The 18388-nt window shown below is 42.7% G+C and overlaps 1 protein-coding gene across 5 annotated transcripts in view; it reads left to right on the forward strand.

The window, feature by feature from the left end:
• LOC137351813 (DNA-binding protein RFX2-like) overlaps nucleotides 1-18388 on the forward strand; it is a 149316-nt gene that overhangs the window by 76716 nt on the left and 54212 nt on the right. For all 5 annotated transcript variants that reach the window (XM_068016671.1, XM_068016668.1, XM_068016669.1 and 2 more), the window contains one exon: nucleotides 10107-10383. In XM_068016671.1, the coding sequence (XP_067872772.1) occupies nucleotides 10107-10383 (277 nt within the window). The remainder of the gene's footprint in view (nucleotides 1-10106; nucleotides 10384-18388) is intronic.

The following is an 18388-nucleotide window of genomic DNA, read 5'->3' on the forward strand; positions in this document are numbered from 1 at the left end:
CTCCCTTTTTGAATAAAATAGTTGCTATTTTCCAATCTAATGGAACCTTCCCTGAATCTAGGGAATTTTAGAAAATTAAAACTGACGCATTAACTATCTCACTAGCCACTTCTTTTAAGACCTTAGGATGAAGTCCATCAGGACCCGGGGACTTGTCAGCCCGCAGCTCCAACAGTTTGTTCAGTACCACTTCCCTGGTGATTGTAATTTTCTTGAGTTCATCCCTCCCTTCCATTTCCTGACTTACAGCTGATACTGGGATGTTATTTGTATCCTCAATAGTGAAGACCGATGCAAAATATCTGTTCAATTCATCTGCCATCTCCTTGTTATCCATTATTAATTACCCAGACTCACTTTTTATGAAACCAATGCTCACTTTGTTATCTCTTTCCTTTATTAACTATCTATAGAAAGTCTTACTATCTGTCTTTATTTCTAGCTAGCTTTCTCTCGTACTCTAATTTTACCTTCCTTATCAATCTGTATCATTCTTTGCTGTTATATTCTGTCCAGTCTTCTGACCTGCTACCGTCGTTGCGCTATTATCATCAATCAATTGCTCTCATTCAGTTTTACACACCCCATGAGTTACCATTCTTTTTCATTAATGAGCGCTGGAGGGTCTTCACTGTGCAGTACAATATTCTCATAATACCTTTGAAACAGAAATCAAACATTGCACTTTGACTCCGGGTATTAATACATCTTGTTTGTCTTGCTGCTGATGTTTTATCATGTCGCAATTATCTCAAATTCAAATAAGTGTTGGGCTGACAGGTTTTGTCTGTTCAATTTTTTTCTCACCAAAAAGAACCTTCTGTTTATTTTGATTGTTACGACCAGGTGGGAAAGGTGTTTCGGGGTCTTTCTCAGCCTTCAACTGGTCTTATTGTAACAGGGTTTTGTTATTAAACAGTGTTTTGAGCTCCCCCTTGGTGCATCCTTCTTCAACACTTTCCAATTATAAGGCAAAGAAATCAGCACAAACAGGCTTTCTTAGGTTTAAAGAAGAAAAGCGAAATTTATTAAAACTTAAACTTTAATTCGGTTAACGCTTACGGATACGTGCCATGCCCTGTGCTAGCATGCATACACGATATGCACATGCAAATAGAGACAGAAAAGAGCAGAATAAAAATAGTGGTGAGGTTAGAGGCAATCTCTGAAGAGGGGTTTTTGTTACTGTGCTTAGAGCTCGCTGCAGTCCTCGATTGTAGGGCGATCTTGCTTTTCGCTGGGGCCCAGTATTATTCTTAAACTTTGTTCATTGTAGGAGACCTTTCTCTCTCAGGGTTCGTATGTCTTCAGTGGATTCCGAAGCTGGTGAAAACGAGATGACAGGAGAGAGGTCTTTTCCAGTCTAGGAGCAAACAGCTTTGAGTGTTAAAACTCTGTAGCAAGTTCAAATTCAAAAAACTCCAACAGACAGTTAGACATGTGACTAAACTGGTCTGATATCGTCTGTTTGTGTATTCGACCATCTTAGCAGTTAACCTGGAATGCTAGCTTCTCAACCTTCAATGTCTAGTAATCAAACGTGTGTTGTGGATTAAATTGGAGCAGGGAGTGGCCGTTTGTCCCTTCCAAGCACTGTCTGTTACAATGCACATGTCTTTCTAGTCAGGGGCTTGGCAACCCCTTGTAATAGGCCGCCTTTTCTTCCCAGCAACAATTTTAAAATTTAATGTCCATGTGGCGAAATATATGTGCCTCATTCTTGGCAGCTGGGGGCCTGCATGACATTGATACACGAACCACCTACACTGCTTTTCCATCAGTTTTTTTTTTATTGAATGAAAATTTGATTATTGCCTTGAATGCAGGTAAATTTTCCCTTTGAATGTTTGAAATAGCTCTTCATATCAATTTATTTTACATATTCAAATCTTAAAAATAATTATGCCCTGGCTTGATGGTTTAATGTTTCGAGGTGGCTTCAATATCTCCCCTTGTCGAGCACTTTTCTGGGAAGATAACAAATAACAATTCTTTGAAAAGACAAAGCTTTTAGTCTAAATCATGTTCTTGCTTATAGACCTTGTAACCTATTTAAAAAAAAAAACAATCCAATTGGTTATGCCCAATTTGTCCAAACCTATCTGCCAAGTTAGAAAGTTAAAATTTCAGAATTCCCAATATATAAGTTTACACTTAGCAATATAAAAATTGTGTAGTGTATTAAAACGAAAAACAGCTTTCAGCAGAAAGGGTCACCTTCTGTGCTTGTTTTCAAGTGGGCAGAGCAAAACGCTTTCAAATGCATGCAATTGCTTCACTTTACATAACCCTTTTTAAAAGAACTTTCCCGATCGTAAAAGAACCAGACTCCAAACCAATATAATATTAAAGCAAAATACTGCAGATGCTGAAAATCTGAAATAAAAACAAGAAATGCTGGAAATACTCAGCAGGTCTGGCAGCATTTGTGGAGAGAGAAGCAGAGTTGACATTTCAAGTCAGTGATCCTTCATCAGAACTGGCAAATGTTCTAAATGTACTAGGATTTAAGCAAATAAAGCAGGAGTAGGGCAAGAGATAACAAAAGGCAAGGTGTTGATAGGACAGAGGGTCACAGAAAATAACTGACCAGAAGGTCATGGAGCAAAGGTAGGTTCATGTTGTGGTGAAAGACAAAGTGTTCGTGCAGAGAGGGTGTTAATTGACAGAAAAAATGAACAGCCCTGGCCCAAAGCACAAACATGAAAAAAAAATTGTGGGTAGGCATATGGTAAAAAAAATGAAACAAACTATAATGAACAAATGAAAAAAAAACAAAAAGAGGTGCCTGTCATGCTCTGAAATTATTGAACTCTATGTTCAGTCCGGCAGGCTGTCGCGTGCCTAATCGGTAAATACGATGCTGTTCCTCGAGCTTGCGTTGATGTTCACTGGAACACTGCAACAAGCCCAGGACAGATATGTGGGCATGGGAGCAGTGGGGAGTGTTGAAATGGCCAGCAACAGGAAGCTCCGAGTCATTCTTTCGGACTGAGTGGAGGTGTTCCGCAAAGCAGTCGCCCAATCTGCGTCTGGTCTCCCCAATGTAGAGGAGACCACATTATGAGCAGCGAATACAGTATACTACATTGAAAGAAGTACAAGTAAATCGCTGCTTCACCTAAGAGTGTTTGGGGCCTTGGAGGTGAGGAGAGAGGAGGTAAAAGTGCAGGTGTTACACCTCCTGCGATTGCAGGGGAAGGTGCCGTGGGAAGGGGGACAAGGTGTTGTGGGTAACGGAGGAGTGGACCAGGGTGTCGCAGAGGGAACAATCCCTTTGGAATGCTGACGAGGAGGGGGAAGATCTGTTTGCTAGTGGCATGCTGGAAATGGCGGAGTATGATCCTTTGGATATGGAGGCTGGCAGGGTGGAAAGTGAGGACAAGGGGAACCCTGTCACGATTCTGCGAGGAAGGGGTGAGGGTAGAGGTGCGGGAAATGGGCCGGACACAGTTGAGGGCCCTGTCGGACACAGTTGAGGGCCCTGTCAACCACAGTGGGGGGGATAATCCTCGGTTGAGGAAAAAGGAAGACTTATCAGAAGCGCTGTCATGGAAGGTTGCATCATCAGAGCAGATGCGTCGGAGACGGAGAAACTGGGAGAATGGAATGGAGTCTTTACAGGAGGCAGGGTGTGAAGAAGTGAAGTCGAGGTAACTGTGGGAGTTGGGCTTGTAATGAATATTAGTAGACAGCCTATCTATCCCCAGAGATGGAGACAGAGAAGTTGAGGAAGGGAAGTGTCGGAGATGGACCATGTAAAGGAGAGAGAAGGGTGGAAATTGGAAGCAAAATAGATCAAGTTTTCCAGGTCGGGGCAGGAGCAGGAACCTGCACCGATACAGTCATAAATGTACTGGAAAAAGAGTAGGGGGAGGGGGCCTGAGTAGGACTGGAACAAGGAATGTTTGACATATCCCACAGAAAGACTGGCATAACTCTGACCCGTGCAGGTACTCATAGCAACACCTTTTACTTGAAGGAAGTGAGTGGAGTTGATGGACAAGTTGTTCAATGTGAGGACAAGTTGTTCAATGTGAGGACAAGTTGTTCAATGTGAGGACAAGTTGTTCAATGTGAGGACAAGTTGTTCAATGTGAGGACAAGTTGTTCAATGTGAGGACAAGTTGTTCAATGTGAGGACAAGTTGTTCAATGTGAGGACAAGTTGTTCAATGTGAGGACAAGTTGTTCAATGTGAGGACAAGTTGTTCAATGTGAGGACAAGTTGTTCAATGTGAGGACAAGTTGTTCAATGTGAGGACAAGTTGTTCAATGTGAGGACAAGTTGTTCAATGTGAGGACAAGTTGTTCAATGTGAGGACAAGTTGTTCAATGTGTCAGGCAGAGGAGGGTGGTGGAGGATGGGGATTGGTTGGACCTCTGTTCAGGGAAGAAGTGGAGAGCCCTCAAACTGCCCTGGTGGGGGGTGGAAGTGCAGAGAGATTGGACTTCCATAGTGAAGAGGAGGCGGTTAGGGCCAGAAAACTGGAAATTGTCAAAATGAGGCAGGGTGTCAGAACAGTTACGGATGTAGGTGGGAAGAGACTGGACCAGTGGAGAAAAGATTGAGGCAAGATAAGAAGAAATAAGTTCAGTGGAGCACGAACAGGCTGAAACAGTGGGTATGCCAGGATTGTCCTCTTTGTGGATTTTAGGAAGGAGATGGAAGCGGGCTGTCTAGGGTTGCAGGTCTATGAGGTTGGAAACTGTAGAGGGAATATTTCCGGAGGAGATGAGGTCAGTGACAGTTCTCTGGATAGTAGTTTGATGTTCGGTGGTAGGGTCCATGGTCCAGGGGGAAGTAGGAAGAAGTGTCTGAGAGTTGGCGCTGAGCCTCTGCAAGGTCGAGGTTGGTGCGCCAGACAACAACAGCACCAACCTTGTCTGCAGGTTTGACGTAAATGTCAGGGTTAGACCTGAGAGAACGGAGTGCAGAAAGTTCAGTGGGGGACAGGTTGGGGTGAGTGAAGGGGGCAGAGAAATTGAGACAGCCACTGTCTCGCTGACAGTTTTCAGTGAAAAGATCAAGAGTGGGTTAGAGGCCAAAGGGAGGGGTCTAGGTGGAGGGAGAATGCTGGAGGTGGGTGAATGGGTCTGCTGGTCAGGGGAGGACTCCTGGTCAAAGTGAGCCTGGAGGCAAAGGCGACGGACGAAGAGCTCAACGTCATGCCGAGCGCTAAATTCTTTGAGGTGGGGGCATAAGGAGATAAAACTGAATCCTTTGCTGAGCACAGACTCCAAACCAAACTCCATTTTGATCTTTTTTTTCCAGTTATTTTTGGTATCTTTTCTTCAACTTTGCCCAAATTTATCCTTAAGGATTGAAAACAACAAAGATCATTAACATTATTAACTTCAAAGGAAAAGTTGCCCTTTTAGGGAAGGCATTATTTTAGATAAAACTCCAATTGTTTTCTAAGTTTTTAACATCTTTTTGTATGAGGTTTTTAATCCAAGCATTTTTTTGGTATAACTGAGATGAATAAATGAACAGAATCATCTCAAATATCCAAAATTCCAATTCACACCAATAAACATTTAAAATTCTAAACTGCCAATGTAATATGAGCAAGCCTTATATCCAGAATTTTAGACCTCCCCCCTCCTTCCCCCTTGGAAGTTCATTGTGGCCACAAATGAAATTCCAGTTTTCCCAGCTTAACAGGTTAGTTAACCTTAATAATTTAAACTGGAGTCAGACCAATACTTATTAACTAAACACAACAGAATAGCATGTGCTTTGTTGAAAAGAAAATTAATTGCATCATTTGTCTTGTTCTTTCTTCAGGTGCCTTGCCAAATAACTAATTAAAGTAAAGAAAAAGTTCAGTTAAATAAAACCTTCAACATTCTTCCAGCAAAACCTTGCAGCCCTTCAACAGTAGAAAAGGGGATGAATCTTTGCCATATCTCCTTTATTTATCCTCTTTTCCACCCCCCCACCCCCTCAACCCTTAAACCAATTTTCAATTTCAGATGTTGGCTGCTTAACCTCATGTGGGGGAAAAAGAGAGTCAGTAAGACATGTCCTTAATTTAAACTACAAAAAAAGCAATAGCAATTTTAAAGCAAATTGTTTTGAAACTTCAAATTGGATTTCTGCCAGACAACTTCTGAAGCTTATCTCTGACAAAACAAACTGTTCTGTGCCTTTTCACAGTTGGAAAACTAACTTTTAAACAAAAATAATACACTATACCAGTATCTTTAATTTAAAATGTATTTCGGTTTTTAAATAATGGGTGATCTATTCATCAGACACGCAAGCATCTGGATCATCCTTCCATTCTGAGAAGCTTGCCTCATTTCGTAACGACAAACACCAACACTTGCTGCCTACCCAACTTCCCTTTTAATTCGGAAATTTTCAATTCACACTGAGAGTGGTCTGCTTCTCAGTAATGCTGGTTAAATTTCACATTCTACCAAGTACAAGTATTCAATTCTTCCTCCTCACATTTAACCATTAGTGAATTAATTTGTAAGCAAGTAAAGCTTTGTTGCTGCAACGTTGCTGTGTTTTGCTGCTTGTCTATCTCTAAACTTTGGACTTGTTTTTCTAATCACTTAATCTCCTGAACTATCTGCTTTTGTTGTGTGCAAGTGTCACATGTATTGGCGTAATGAAACACGCCGTAGGAAAGTAGGTCTCTTGCCTTTTCTGCTTTCAACTTTTTGTTGGCCACTGTCTCTTGAATGAACGCACCTACTTCGTTGAAGGGAGCTCTCTCTCCTTTGTTAAATATTCTGTCAACAAAGTCTGACACTATCTAATTTTTCTATGTATGTCGACAGAATGCTATTATTCTTCCCTGACATCTTTTCACTAGCCTTTAACTGACTGGCGAGTTCTGCTGATCTCACAACCCCGAGGCTTATCTTCCCTGGTGTGGATGATGGCTGGCCAACATTACCGAGGTCCCAAATCACTAGCACCAAATATTCCAAGTCCTGGTCCGGTCCCATCTGGGTCACCAATTGTAAGATTTAGAAGCTTACTTATAATTTTTTCTTGAACTAGACAATAAGAATTCCGTCAAGGAGACACCTAATCTTGTGATATCAGGATGATTTATTAAGTCAAGTGAATGGGCAAAGATCTGGCAAAAGGAGTATAATGTGGGAAAAAGTGAAATTGTCCATTTTGGCAGGAAGAATAAAAAAAAGCATGTTATCTAAATGGTGAGGGATTGCAGAGCTCTGAGATGCAGAGGGATCTGAGTGTCCTAGTGCATGAATTGCAAAAGGATAGTACGCAGGTTCAGCAAGTAATTAGGAAAGCTAATAGAATATTATTGTTTATTGTGAGGGGAATTGAATACAAAAGTAGGGAGGCAATGCTTCAGTTATACAGGGCATTGTTGGGATTGCATCTGGAGTACTGTGTACAGTATTGGTCTCCTTATTTAAGGAAGGATGTAAATGCGTTGGAAGCAGTTCGGAGAAGGTTTACTAGACTAACAAGTGGGTGGGTTGTCTCATGAGGAAAGGTTGGACAGGCTAGGTTTGTATCTGCTGGAGTTTAGAAGAGTAAGAGGTGACTTGATTCAAACATATAGGATTCTGAGGAGTCTTGACAGGGTGGATGTGGAAAGGATGTTTTCCCTTGTGGGAGAATCTAGAACTAGGGGTCGTCCATTTAAGACCGAGATGAAGAGAATTTTTTTTCTCTCAGGGTCGTGAGTCTTTGGAAAACTCTGCCTCAAAAGGCAGTGGAAGCAGAGGCTTGAAATAGTTTTAAGGCAGAGGTAGAAAGATTCTTGATAAGCAAGGGGGTGAAAGGTTATCAGGGGTAGGTGGGAATATGGGAGTTGAGCTTACAATCAGATCAACCATAATATTGAATGGCAGAGCAGGCTTGAGGGGTCAAGTTGCCTACTCCTAATTCGTATGTTCGTTCACATATTTAACAAATCCAAGGCAGTTGATATCCTCATCCAAGTGCCTTAACTCTCCACTGGCTGTTATGGCACAGTCGGCTTGTGACTTCTCTGCTCTTGTCTTTCCCTTTGTCATCTTCAATTTCTGTGCGCTGGACCGCTCTCGGTCTGGTCCTTTATTCATTGTTGTCAGTTGCTCCTCCTAAGCCGTGACTGGTTGGTTCATGCATACATATTGCTGTTTTGATTGGTCCTGCTGTTTCGTTTGTCAATGCTTCCGTTTATACATTGATGATGATCACATGCTCAAAACAATGTTTTGGCGTATAAACTGTCCATTGTAACCTTGAGGTCCATCAGTTCATAGACTTCCTGCAAGACTCATCCTACTTTTCTGTTGCATTTTGATCACAACTTGTTACATAGTTTTCGATATCTATTCTCTTCATGTTATTAGTCCACGTCATAATGCGATTCCAGTTGTCTCAAACTGTATGGGCAGCATTTTCTTTTCAGTAAGGCACACATTTAAAATTAACTCTCTATTTCTCAAAAGCTTATAGATAGCATATAAGCAACTGCGTAAAATTCAAATACAAAAAGATATTAAAAATCCACATTTCCTACAAGGGAGACCAAAACGGCATGCAATACTCCAGATGTGATCTCACCAGAGGCAAATAAAGAATTAAAATGGTCTCTTGATTTCTATGATATGCTCTTAAGTGTCCCAACTAATCTTTAGAAGCTGAGACCATGTACTGATGGTTTGAGTATGTGTTCATGGTGCTTCCATTTTTGTGTGTATCCTGTTAGTAACACTGGTTGTTCCTTGAATCATGTTCACAACTTTGAGCCAGCAAGCTTAAATTTTATAAATAGATGTTCACTTTAAGGCTGCTGCTTTTCTCAGTTCTTTTTAATGGGAAATCATTGTGCATATCCAGACTGGCAGCATCTTGTGACAGGACATGTGTAAATATCCACCCCGTTCAATTTGTGGTATCCAGTCCACCCACCCCTGAGCTCGCCTGGCCCAAGTTAATGGATCACGGTCACTAGCACTCTGCTGAGAAGGATCCCATTCATTCATTCAATCTCATCCCTTCTGATTTCATGTGAGCTCCCAGCCCATTATTGAATGTGAATTAACACTAAATTGGGATACGATGCAGAATGTGTGGATCGGGTTGGAAGAGATGGATAGATGGCACATGTGAGGATAGGGAGGAAGGGGGTGGGGGTGTGAAACAGCACACTGGGGGCCCGAGATGGGAGTCAATGGCAGACTTAGCTGAAGAAGCAGAGCCTATGGTAATGTGGATTCGTGTCTTTAACACAGGCAGTAGATTCTTTTTGGGATGGGGCAGAGGACTTGAGATTCACTTTTCCATTTATATCAAGTAAATGTGAAACAAAACTATTTAATCCATAAAGTACAGCAGCATTTTGGAAAATGCAGAGCTGTATGTGCCTGATGTAAGTTGCAGTGGCAGCTCCATGCCCCCGGTCTAAGTTGCGGTGCCCTCCAATAGACTAAACAACAAACAGTTTGCTAGTTTCTGTTGGTAATTGATAACTCCCCGATAGCCATTCTATTGTCAGGGCATTTGGCAGTCTTTGCTCTCCATCTGTGAAGTGAGGGAAATAAAGCAATAGAAACACAGGGAGCTGCATAGGTGGTCAGATTTTTTTTTTTAAACAGAAAGCAGTGCGGGAAAGCTCTGCCAGCCTGAAAGAGAGAGATTGAAGAAGTACATGTGTAAGCAATAGTATCCAGTTCGAATGTCGAGACGAGTTCATTGCTACCGCTGAGTTGCACTATTGTAGTTATCTATGGGCCGGACAGGCATATCCCTGAACGTAAAATGCTCAGACTGTTGTGGGATTGACCCGCACCACTGTAATTGAGACAATATCTAAGTCAAGAACCTATAACTTGATTTGACACCCAATAAGGTATCAATATCAGTGTTTTAGACATCACTACATACAGTGCATGTTGTGTCTGAAGGGCTATAAAAGACATATCCCTTCCAACCCTCAAAGAATGTGATATATTTTTGTTTTATATGTCTCCCAATGGGCAAGTACAGTAAAATATAATTCATTGCTTTCCAGTAATACTACTGATTGAGCACCTATCCCAGACCCATGACTCCTCTTCTGCTCCTTTCCTCATGCTAGGTTTTTTAAATTCTGCTTGTTTTCTGTTATTTTCTAGACGTGCAGCATACTCCTACCCGGAAACACAACTCTATGCACAGAATCCTGGAGCCTCATACTTTGAGTCGCCAGGAAATGCAGTCCAAGTGACCACGGTGGTGTCCTCACCCACTGTGGTGCCAACCCACAGTATGGTGGGAACCGTTGGCATTGCAATGGAGGTAGGAGGAAGTCAGATCATCTCGAGTAGTGGTGGAACGTATCTCATCCACGGAGGGACAATGGACAACTCTAGACATCCACTCTCTCACTCTACACGTCCATCACCCGGAACTGTGAGAAAACTAGTTTTATTCAAGTGATCGTGAATTCCTGTTTAATTCGCACCCTTCATCCCACTTCAGCCAGGAAAGCAGGACGCAGAGTTGGTTTACGCTCCCGCCACAGTGCTGATTGAGCCCATGGACTCCATTAGAATTATGGGAGGCCAGATGGTTGTTCAGCATGTGGGCATGTTATACATTACACAGTGCTGCGACACCTCCTCTGAATTGCTACTCATTCACCTGCAGTCAATCTGCACAGGAGGTGACTGCCAATGTTTATTTTCCTTTGGAAGCCCTTGCACAGAAGCTGACAAACCAAAGCAGGGATATTTGAGCCCATAGGACAGCACCTGTCTTGGGTTTTGGTCTGAGCTAGTTGTTTAATTTAGAGATACAGCACTGAAACAGGCCCTTCGGCCCACCGAGTCTCTGCCAACCATCAACCACCCATTTATACTAATCTTATATTCCTACCACATCCCCACCTGTCCCTATATATTTCCCTACCACCTACCTATACTAGGGACAATTTATAATGGCCAATTTACCTATCAACCCGCAAGTCTTTGGCATGTGGGAGGAAACAGGAGCACCCGGAGGAAACCCACGCAGACACAGGGAGAACTTGCAAACTCCACACAGGCAGTACCCAGAATTGAACCCGGGTCGCTGGAGCTGTGAGGCTGCGGTGCTAACCACTGCGTTGTGTTTTCACCCACTAAATTTCTAAATGTTAAAACCTAGCAAAACTCCTTGTAAAGGATTGCTTATATTGGGTACAGTTCTGTCTAATTTTCTATGGGGAAGTTTTGGATTGTTTCTGAAGGATAACTGGCCGGCTGCATCAAACCATGGAATTTTAATGTTAGCTGGAATGAATTTGAAATCTGTTTGACTTAGTCACTGCCTATATGTCTATCTACTAATCGCAGCTCCTGATTTTAATCCCTGGGTAGCCGAGTTTAGTAATCCAGAAATGTGTTACTCAGGAATAAATCTAGGATAATTGGAGACTGACAAAAGAGACATGCTGTCAAAGTTTTTCGTCTTGCACTCATCAAGACAGATGCAAGAATGCCAAATTTAAACTGCATGAGAAAAGGGGTGCTGATTGGTTGTCGAGTCCACTCTGGTCAAGGCATTGCCATGGAGAATGCCCCAGGGAACTATTGTCCGCATGCTTTTGTTTAATTCTAAAAAGGCGCAACGCCTGTACGTGTTCCTTTTGCCTGCAGAGGACAGGTCCCTGTGTATGAATATATGTAGCTTCTAGTAAGCGTAAGTGAGCCATATTGTGAACCCGATTGATAAGGCTGTACTTTCGGACCTGAGAAATGCCAGTCTACCTCAAATTACCCTGGAAGGGTAAAATATCCCAGAAAGCTCAACAGCTAAAGCTAGCCATTTCACACTGCTACGATGCAGTAGCTACACGACTGGTATTTTCCACGAACAGGATACTGCTGTCAAGCCAAAAAGACGTTCTGCCTACCACACAAATGAGTAATGTGGTATATGAATTTTTGTGCCTGTGCGATGCCAGGTATGTAGACGTTATGTCCCAACGAATCGCGGATTGTATCAGACAACAAATCCCTTCGGCTATTCACAATAGGCAGAGGACTGACCGTACTCAACCAGCTCGTTCTTGCAAAGTTCAGAACACAATGTATGACGTTAGATGTGATTCTGCAATTGGACAGCACTTTCTGAATAATCCTGAGGTGCTAAGAATTACACTAACAGCCAATTCAGATTATCAGTCGGGCTCGGTCTATAATTGGAGACCTTCAAAATGACTGCATAGAATGCACAGCACACGAACAGACCATTTGGCCCAACCAGTCCATGCTAGTCTTTACTCTTCACTTGAGCCTCTTCCCATTCTTCCTCATCTAACTCTGTCAGCATAGCCCTCTGATCCCTACTCCCTCATATGCTTATCTAGCTTCCCCTTAGATGCATCTATACTATTCACCTTAACTATTCCCTGTGGTAGCGAATTCCACATGCTCAAGACTTTCTGGTTAAGGAAGTTTCTTTTGAATTCCCTATTTGATTTCTTGGTGACTATCTTATATTGAAGGCCTCTAATTTTGTTCTTCCCCACGAGTGCAAACAGTCTTTCTGTGTCTACTCTGTCAAAGCCTTTCATAATTTTAATAATCGCTATTAGATCACCTCTCAGACTTCTCTTTTCAAAGGAAAAGAGACCCAGCCTGTACATCATTTTCTGATGGATAGAACCTCACATATAATGTATGAAACCAGAACTATGTCCTTTATACCCTCTCTGGAGCCTTTTATTTCCTTTTTATAATATGGCGACCAGAACTGCACGCAGTATTCCAAGTGTGGTCTAACCAAGGGTCAGTTGAACTTTAGCATAACTTCTCTACTTTCCAATTCTATCCCTCCAGCAATAAACCAGAGTGCTTGGTTTGCTCTTGTTCTGGCTTATTGACCTGCAGTGCAGCTTTTAGTGATTTGTATATTCGTACTCCCAGATCCCTTAGCTTCTGTGTTCCATTTAGATTTTCCAAGTAATGTGTGACCTTATTTTTCTTACCAAAATGTAATAACTCAAGTATCTGTTAAAATGTATTTGCCAATTATATACCCATTCTACAAGTTTAGTAAATTCTTCTTGTTGCCGTGCTCCTCAGTTTTTGGCTATCCTTCCCAAATTTAGAAGTTGCATTTTTGATTTCAAAGACTAATATTAATTGTGAACTATAATTAATAACATTAATATTAATTGTGAACAATAGTCATCCCAGCAGTGATCCTTGTGGGACTCCACTTACCCACCTTCAGCTGCTCTGAATAGCTACCCTTTGCTTTATGTCTTACAGCCAGCTAGCTATCCGTGCGACTTGTCCCTGGACTCTGCATGCACTGACCTTATTCATTAGTCTATTATGTGGTACGTTATCAAAGGCTTGTGGAAATCTAGATGAAGGGCATTTGGTGCATTATCCAGTCTACTCTTAAGCTTTTTATATTCGTTGAGTTTGATTAATTCATTTCATATTTCTCTTCTATTTTAAATGCTGCTATATCATTTCTAATCTCATCTTCTAATAGAAACATAGAAATTAGAAGCAGGAGTAGGCCATTCGGCCCTTCGAGCTTGCTCCGCCATTCATTATGATCATGGCTGATCAACCAAATCAGCCTGTTCTCTCTTTCGCCCCATACCCTTTGATCCCTTTAAACCCAAGAGCTATATCTCACTCCTTGAAAACATACAATGTTTTGGCCTCAACTGCTTTCTGTGGTAGCGAATTCCACAGGCTCACCACTCTCTGGGTGAAGAAATTTCTCCTCATCTCAGTCAAAGAACAGTACAGCACAGGAACAGGCCATTCGGCCCTCCAAGCCTGCGCCGATCTGGATGCCTGTCTAAACTAAAATCTTCTGCACTTCCGGGGACCGTATTCCTCTATTCCCATCCTATTCATGTATTTGTCAAGATGCCTCTTAAACGTCGGTATCGTACCTGCTTCCACCGCCTCCCCCGGCAGCAAGTTCCAGGCACTCACCACCCTCTGTGTAAAAAAAACTTGCCTCACACATCCCCTCTAAACTTTGCCCCTCGCACCTTAAACCTATGTCCCCTAGTAACTGACTCTTCCACCCTGGGAAAAAGCTTCTGACTATCCACTCTGTCCATGCCACTCATAACTTTGTAAACCTCTATCATGTCGCCCCTCCACCTCCGACGTTCCAGTGAAAACAATCCAAGTTTATCCAGCCTCTCCTCATAGCTAATACCCTCCAGACCAGGCAACATCCTGGTAAACCTCTTCTGCACCCTCTCCAAAGCCCCCACATCCTTCTGGTAGTGTGGCAACCAAAATTGTACGCAATATTCTAAGTGTGGTCTAACTAAAGTTCTGTACAGCTGCAGCATGACTTGCCAATTTTTATACTTGCTCCCCCGACCGATGAAGGCAAGCATGCCGTATGCCTTCTTGACTACCTAATCCACCTGCGTTGCCACTTTCAGTGATCTGTGGACCTGTACGCCCAGGTCTCTCTGCGTGTCAGTACTCAGAAGGGTTCTGTCATTTATTGTATACTTCCCACCTGTATTAGACCTTCCAAAATGCATTACCTCACATTTGTCCGGATTAAACTCCATCTGCCATTTCTCCGCCCAAGTCTCCAACCGATCTATATCCTGCTGTATCCTCTGACAGTCCTTATCACTATCCGCAACTCCACCAACCTTTGTGTTGTCCGCACACTTACTAATCAGACCAGCTACATTTTCCTCAATCATTTTTATATATATATATTTATATATAACTACAAACAGCAAAGGGCCCAGCACTGATCCCTGCGGAACACCACTAGTCACATCTCTTCATTCAGAAAAGCACCCTTCCACTGCTACCCTCTGTCTTTTATGACTGAGTCAGTTCTGTATCCATCTTGCCATCTCACCTCTGATTCCGTGTGACTTCACCTTCTGTACCAGTCTGCCACGAGGGACCCTGTCAAAGGCTTCACTGAAGTCCATGTCGACAACATCCACTGCCCTTCCTTTATCAATCATCTTCGTCACTTCCTCAAAAAACTCGATCAAGTTAGTGAGACACGAAAGGTTTACCCTGTATCCTTAGATTATGACCCCTGGTTCTAGACTCCCCCACCATCGGGAACATCCTTCCTGCATCTACCCTGTCAAGTCCTGTTAGAATTTTATAGGTTTCTATGAAATCCCCCCTCACTTTTCTGAACTCTAGCGAATATAATCCTAACCGACTCAATCTCTCCTCATATGTCAGTCCCACCATCCCAGGAATCAGTCTGGTAAACCTTCGCTGCACTCCCTCTATAGCAAGAACATCCTTCCTCAGATAAGGAGACCAAAACTGCACACAATATTCCAGTTGTGGCCTCACCAAGGCCCTGTATAATTGCAGCAAGACATCCCTGCTCCTGTACTCTAATCCTTTCACTATGAAGATCAACATACCATTTGCCTTTTTTACTGCCTGTTGGACCTGCATGCTTACCTTCAGTGACTGGTGTACGAGAACACCCAGGTCTCGCTGCATATTCCCCTCTCTCAGTTTATAGCCGTTCAGATAATAATCTGTCTTCCTATTCTTGCTACCAAAGTGGATAACCTCACATTTATCCACATTATACTGCATCTGCCATGCATTAGCCCACTCACTCAACTTATCCAAATCACCCTGAAGCCTCTCTGCATCCTCCTCACAACTCACCCTCCCACCCAGTTTTGTGTCATCTGCAAATTTGGAGATATTACATTTGGTTCCCTCATCTAAACATTAATGTATATGGGGAATAGCTGGGGTCCTAGCACCGATCCCTGCGGTACCCCACTAGTCACTGCCTGCCATTTGGAAAAAGACCCATTTATCTCTAATTTGTTTCCTGTCCGCCAACCAATTTTTTATCCATCGCAATACACTATCCCCAATCCCATGCGCTTTAATTTTACATGCTAATCTATAATGTGGGACTTTGTTGAAAGCTTTCTGAAAGTCCAAATAAACGACATTCACTGGCTGCCCCTCATCAACTCTACTAGTTACATCCTCGAAGAATTCTAGTAGATTTGTCCAGCATGATTTCCCTTTCGTAAGTCCATGCTGACTCTGCCCGATTCTACCACTGTTCTCTAAGTGCTCTGCTATAAAATCTTTGATAATGGACTCTAGAATTTTCCCCACTACCGACGTCAGGCTTTCTCTCTACCTCCCTTTTTAAATAGTGGGGTTACATTAGCTACTCTCCAATCTGTAGGAACTGTTCCAGAGTCTGTAGGATCTTGGAAAATAACCACCAATGCATCCACTATTTCTAGGGCCACTTCCTTAAGTACTCTGGGATGCACACCATCAGGCCCTGGGGATTTATCGGCCTTCAATCCCATCAATTTCCCCAACACCATTTCTCTACTAATAATTCTTTCAGTTCCTCTCTCACTAAGCCCTGTGTTCCCCAACTTTTCTCGTATGATATTTGTATCCTCCTTTGTGAAGACAGAACCAAAGGATGCATTTAGTTGGTCACCCATTTCTTTATTCCCCAAAATAAATTCCCCTATTTCTGACTGTAAGGGACCTACATTTGTCTTCACTAATCTTTTTCTCTTCACATACCTTTAGAAACTTTAGTCAGTTTTTATGTTCCCCACTAGCTTGCTCTCGTAGTCTATTTTCCCCTTCTTAATCAATCCTTTGGTCCTCCTTTGCTGAATTCTAAACTGCTCCCAATCCTCAGGTTTTCTTTTCCTGGCAGATTTATATGCCTCTTCCTTGGATCTAATACTATCTCTAATTTCCCTTGTAAGCCATGGTTTGGCTTCCTTTCCCGTTTTACTTTTGTGCCAGACAGGGATAAACAATTGTTGCAAACAAATGTTTGCCATTGCCTATCGACCGTCATCCCTTTAAGTAACCTTTCCCAATCCGTCATGGCCAACTCGCGCCTCATACCTTCATAGTTTCCTTTACTAAGGTTCAGGACCCTTGTCTTAGAATCAACTACGTCACTCTCCACCTTGATGAAGAATTCTATCATATTATGGTCGCTTGTCCCCAAGGGGTCTCGCACAACTAGATTGTCAGTTATTCCCCTCTCATTACACACATACCCAGTCCCTAGGATGGCCTGTTCTCTAGTTGTTCCTCGACGTATTGGTCCAGAAAACCATCCCATATACACTCCAAGAATTCCTCCTCTATGGTATTGTGACTAATTTGATTTGCCCAATCTATATGCAGATTAAATTCACCCATAATTTCAGATGTTCCTTTATCGCATGCATCTCTAATTTCCTGTTTAATGTCATTCCCAACATCACCACTACAGTCTATGCACAACCCCCACTAACGTTTTTTGCCCCTTAGTGTTTCGCAGCTCTACCCATACAGATTCCTCATCGTCAGAGCTAATATCTTTCCTCACTATTGCGTTGATTTTCTCTTTAACCAGCAATGCAACTCCACCGCCTTTTGCTTTTTGTCTGTCCTTCCTAAATACTGAATATCCCTGGATGTTCATTTCCCATCCCTGGTCACCTTACAGCCATGTCTCCGTAATCCCGACTATATCATATCTATTTGCGCAATTAATTCATCCACTTTATTGTGAATGCTCTGCGCGTTAAGGCACAAAGCCTTAAGGCTTGTCTTTTTAACATTACTTGTCCCCTTCCCACTATTTTTCATTGTGGCCCTGTTTGATTCTGGCCCTTGATTTCTCTGCCTATCACTTTTCTTATTCCCCTTACTGTCTTTTGTTCTTGTCTTTGATCCCCCCTCCTCTGACTCCTTGTAAAGGTTCCTATCCCCTTGTCATTTTAGTTTAAACCCTCCCCAACCATTCTAGCAAATACACCCCCTAAGACATCAGTCCCTGGTGTAACCCGTTCAGTTTGTACTGGTCCCACCTCCCCTAATGTCCCAGGAATCTAAAACCCTTCCCCTCACACCATCTCTTCAGCCACGTATTCATCCGATATATCCTGCTATTTCTACTCTGACTAGCACATGGCACTGGTAGTAATCTTAAGATCACTACCTTTGAGATCCTACTTTTCAACTTACTTCTTAGCTCCCTATATTTTGCTTTTAGGACTTCATCCTTTTTTACCTATGTCGTTTGTACCAATGTGTACCACGATCACTGGCTGTTCACCCTCCCCCTTCAGAATGTCCTGTAACCGCTCTGAGACATCCTTGACCCTAGCACCAGGGAGGCAACATACCATCCTGGAATCTCTTTTGCGGCCACAGAAATGCCTATCTATTCCCCTTACAATTGAATACCCTATAACTATTGCATTGCCACACTTTTTACTCCTCCCCTGTGCAGCAGAGCCAACCATAGTGCAACGGGTTGTGCTGTTGCTGCTTTCCCCTGAGAGGCCATTCCCCCCAACAGTATCCAAAGCAGTCTATCTGTTTTGCAGGGGAATAGCCACAGGAGATTCCTGAACTGCCTGCCTGGTCCTCTTGCTCTGCCT

This window comes from Heterodontus francisci, chromosome 36 (genome assembly GCF_036365525.1).
Source record: "Heterodontus francisci isolate sHetFra1 chromosome 36, sHetFra1.hap1, whole genome shotgun sequence".
Taxonomy (NCBI): Eukaryota; Metazoa; Chordata; class Chondrichthyes; order Heterodontiformes; family Heterodontidae; genus Heterodontus; species Heterodontus francisci.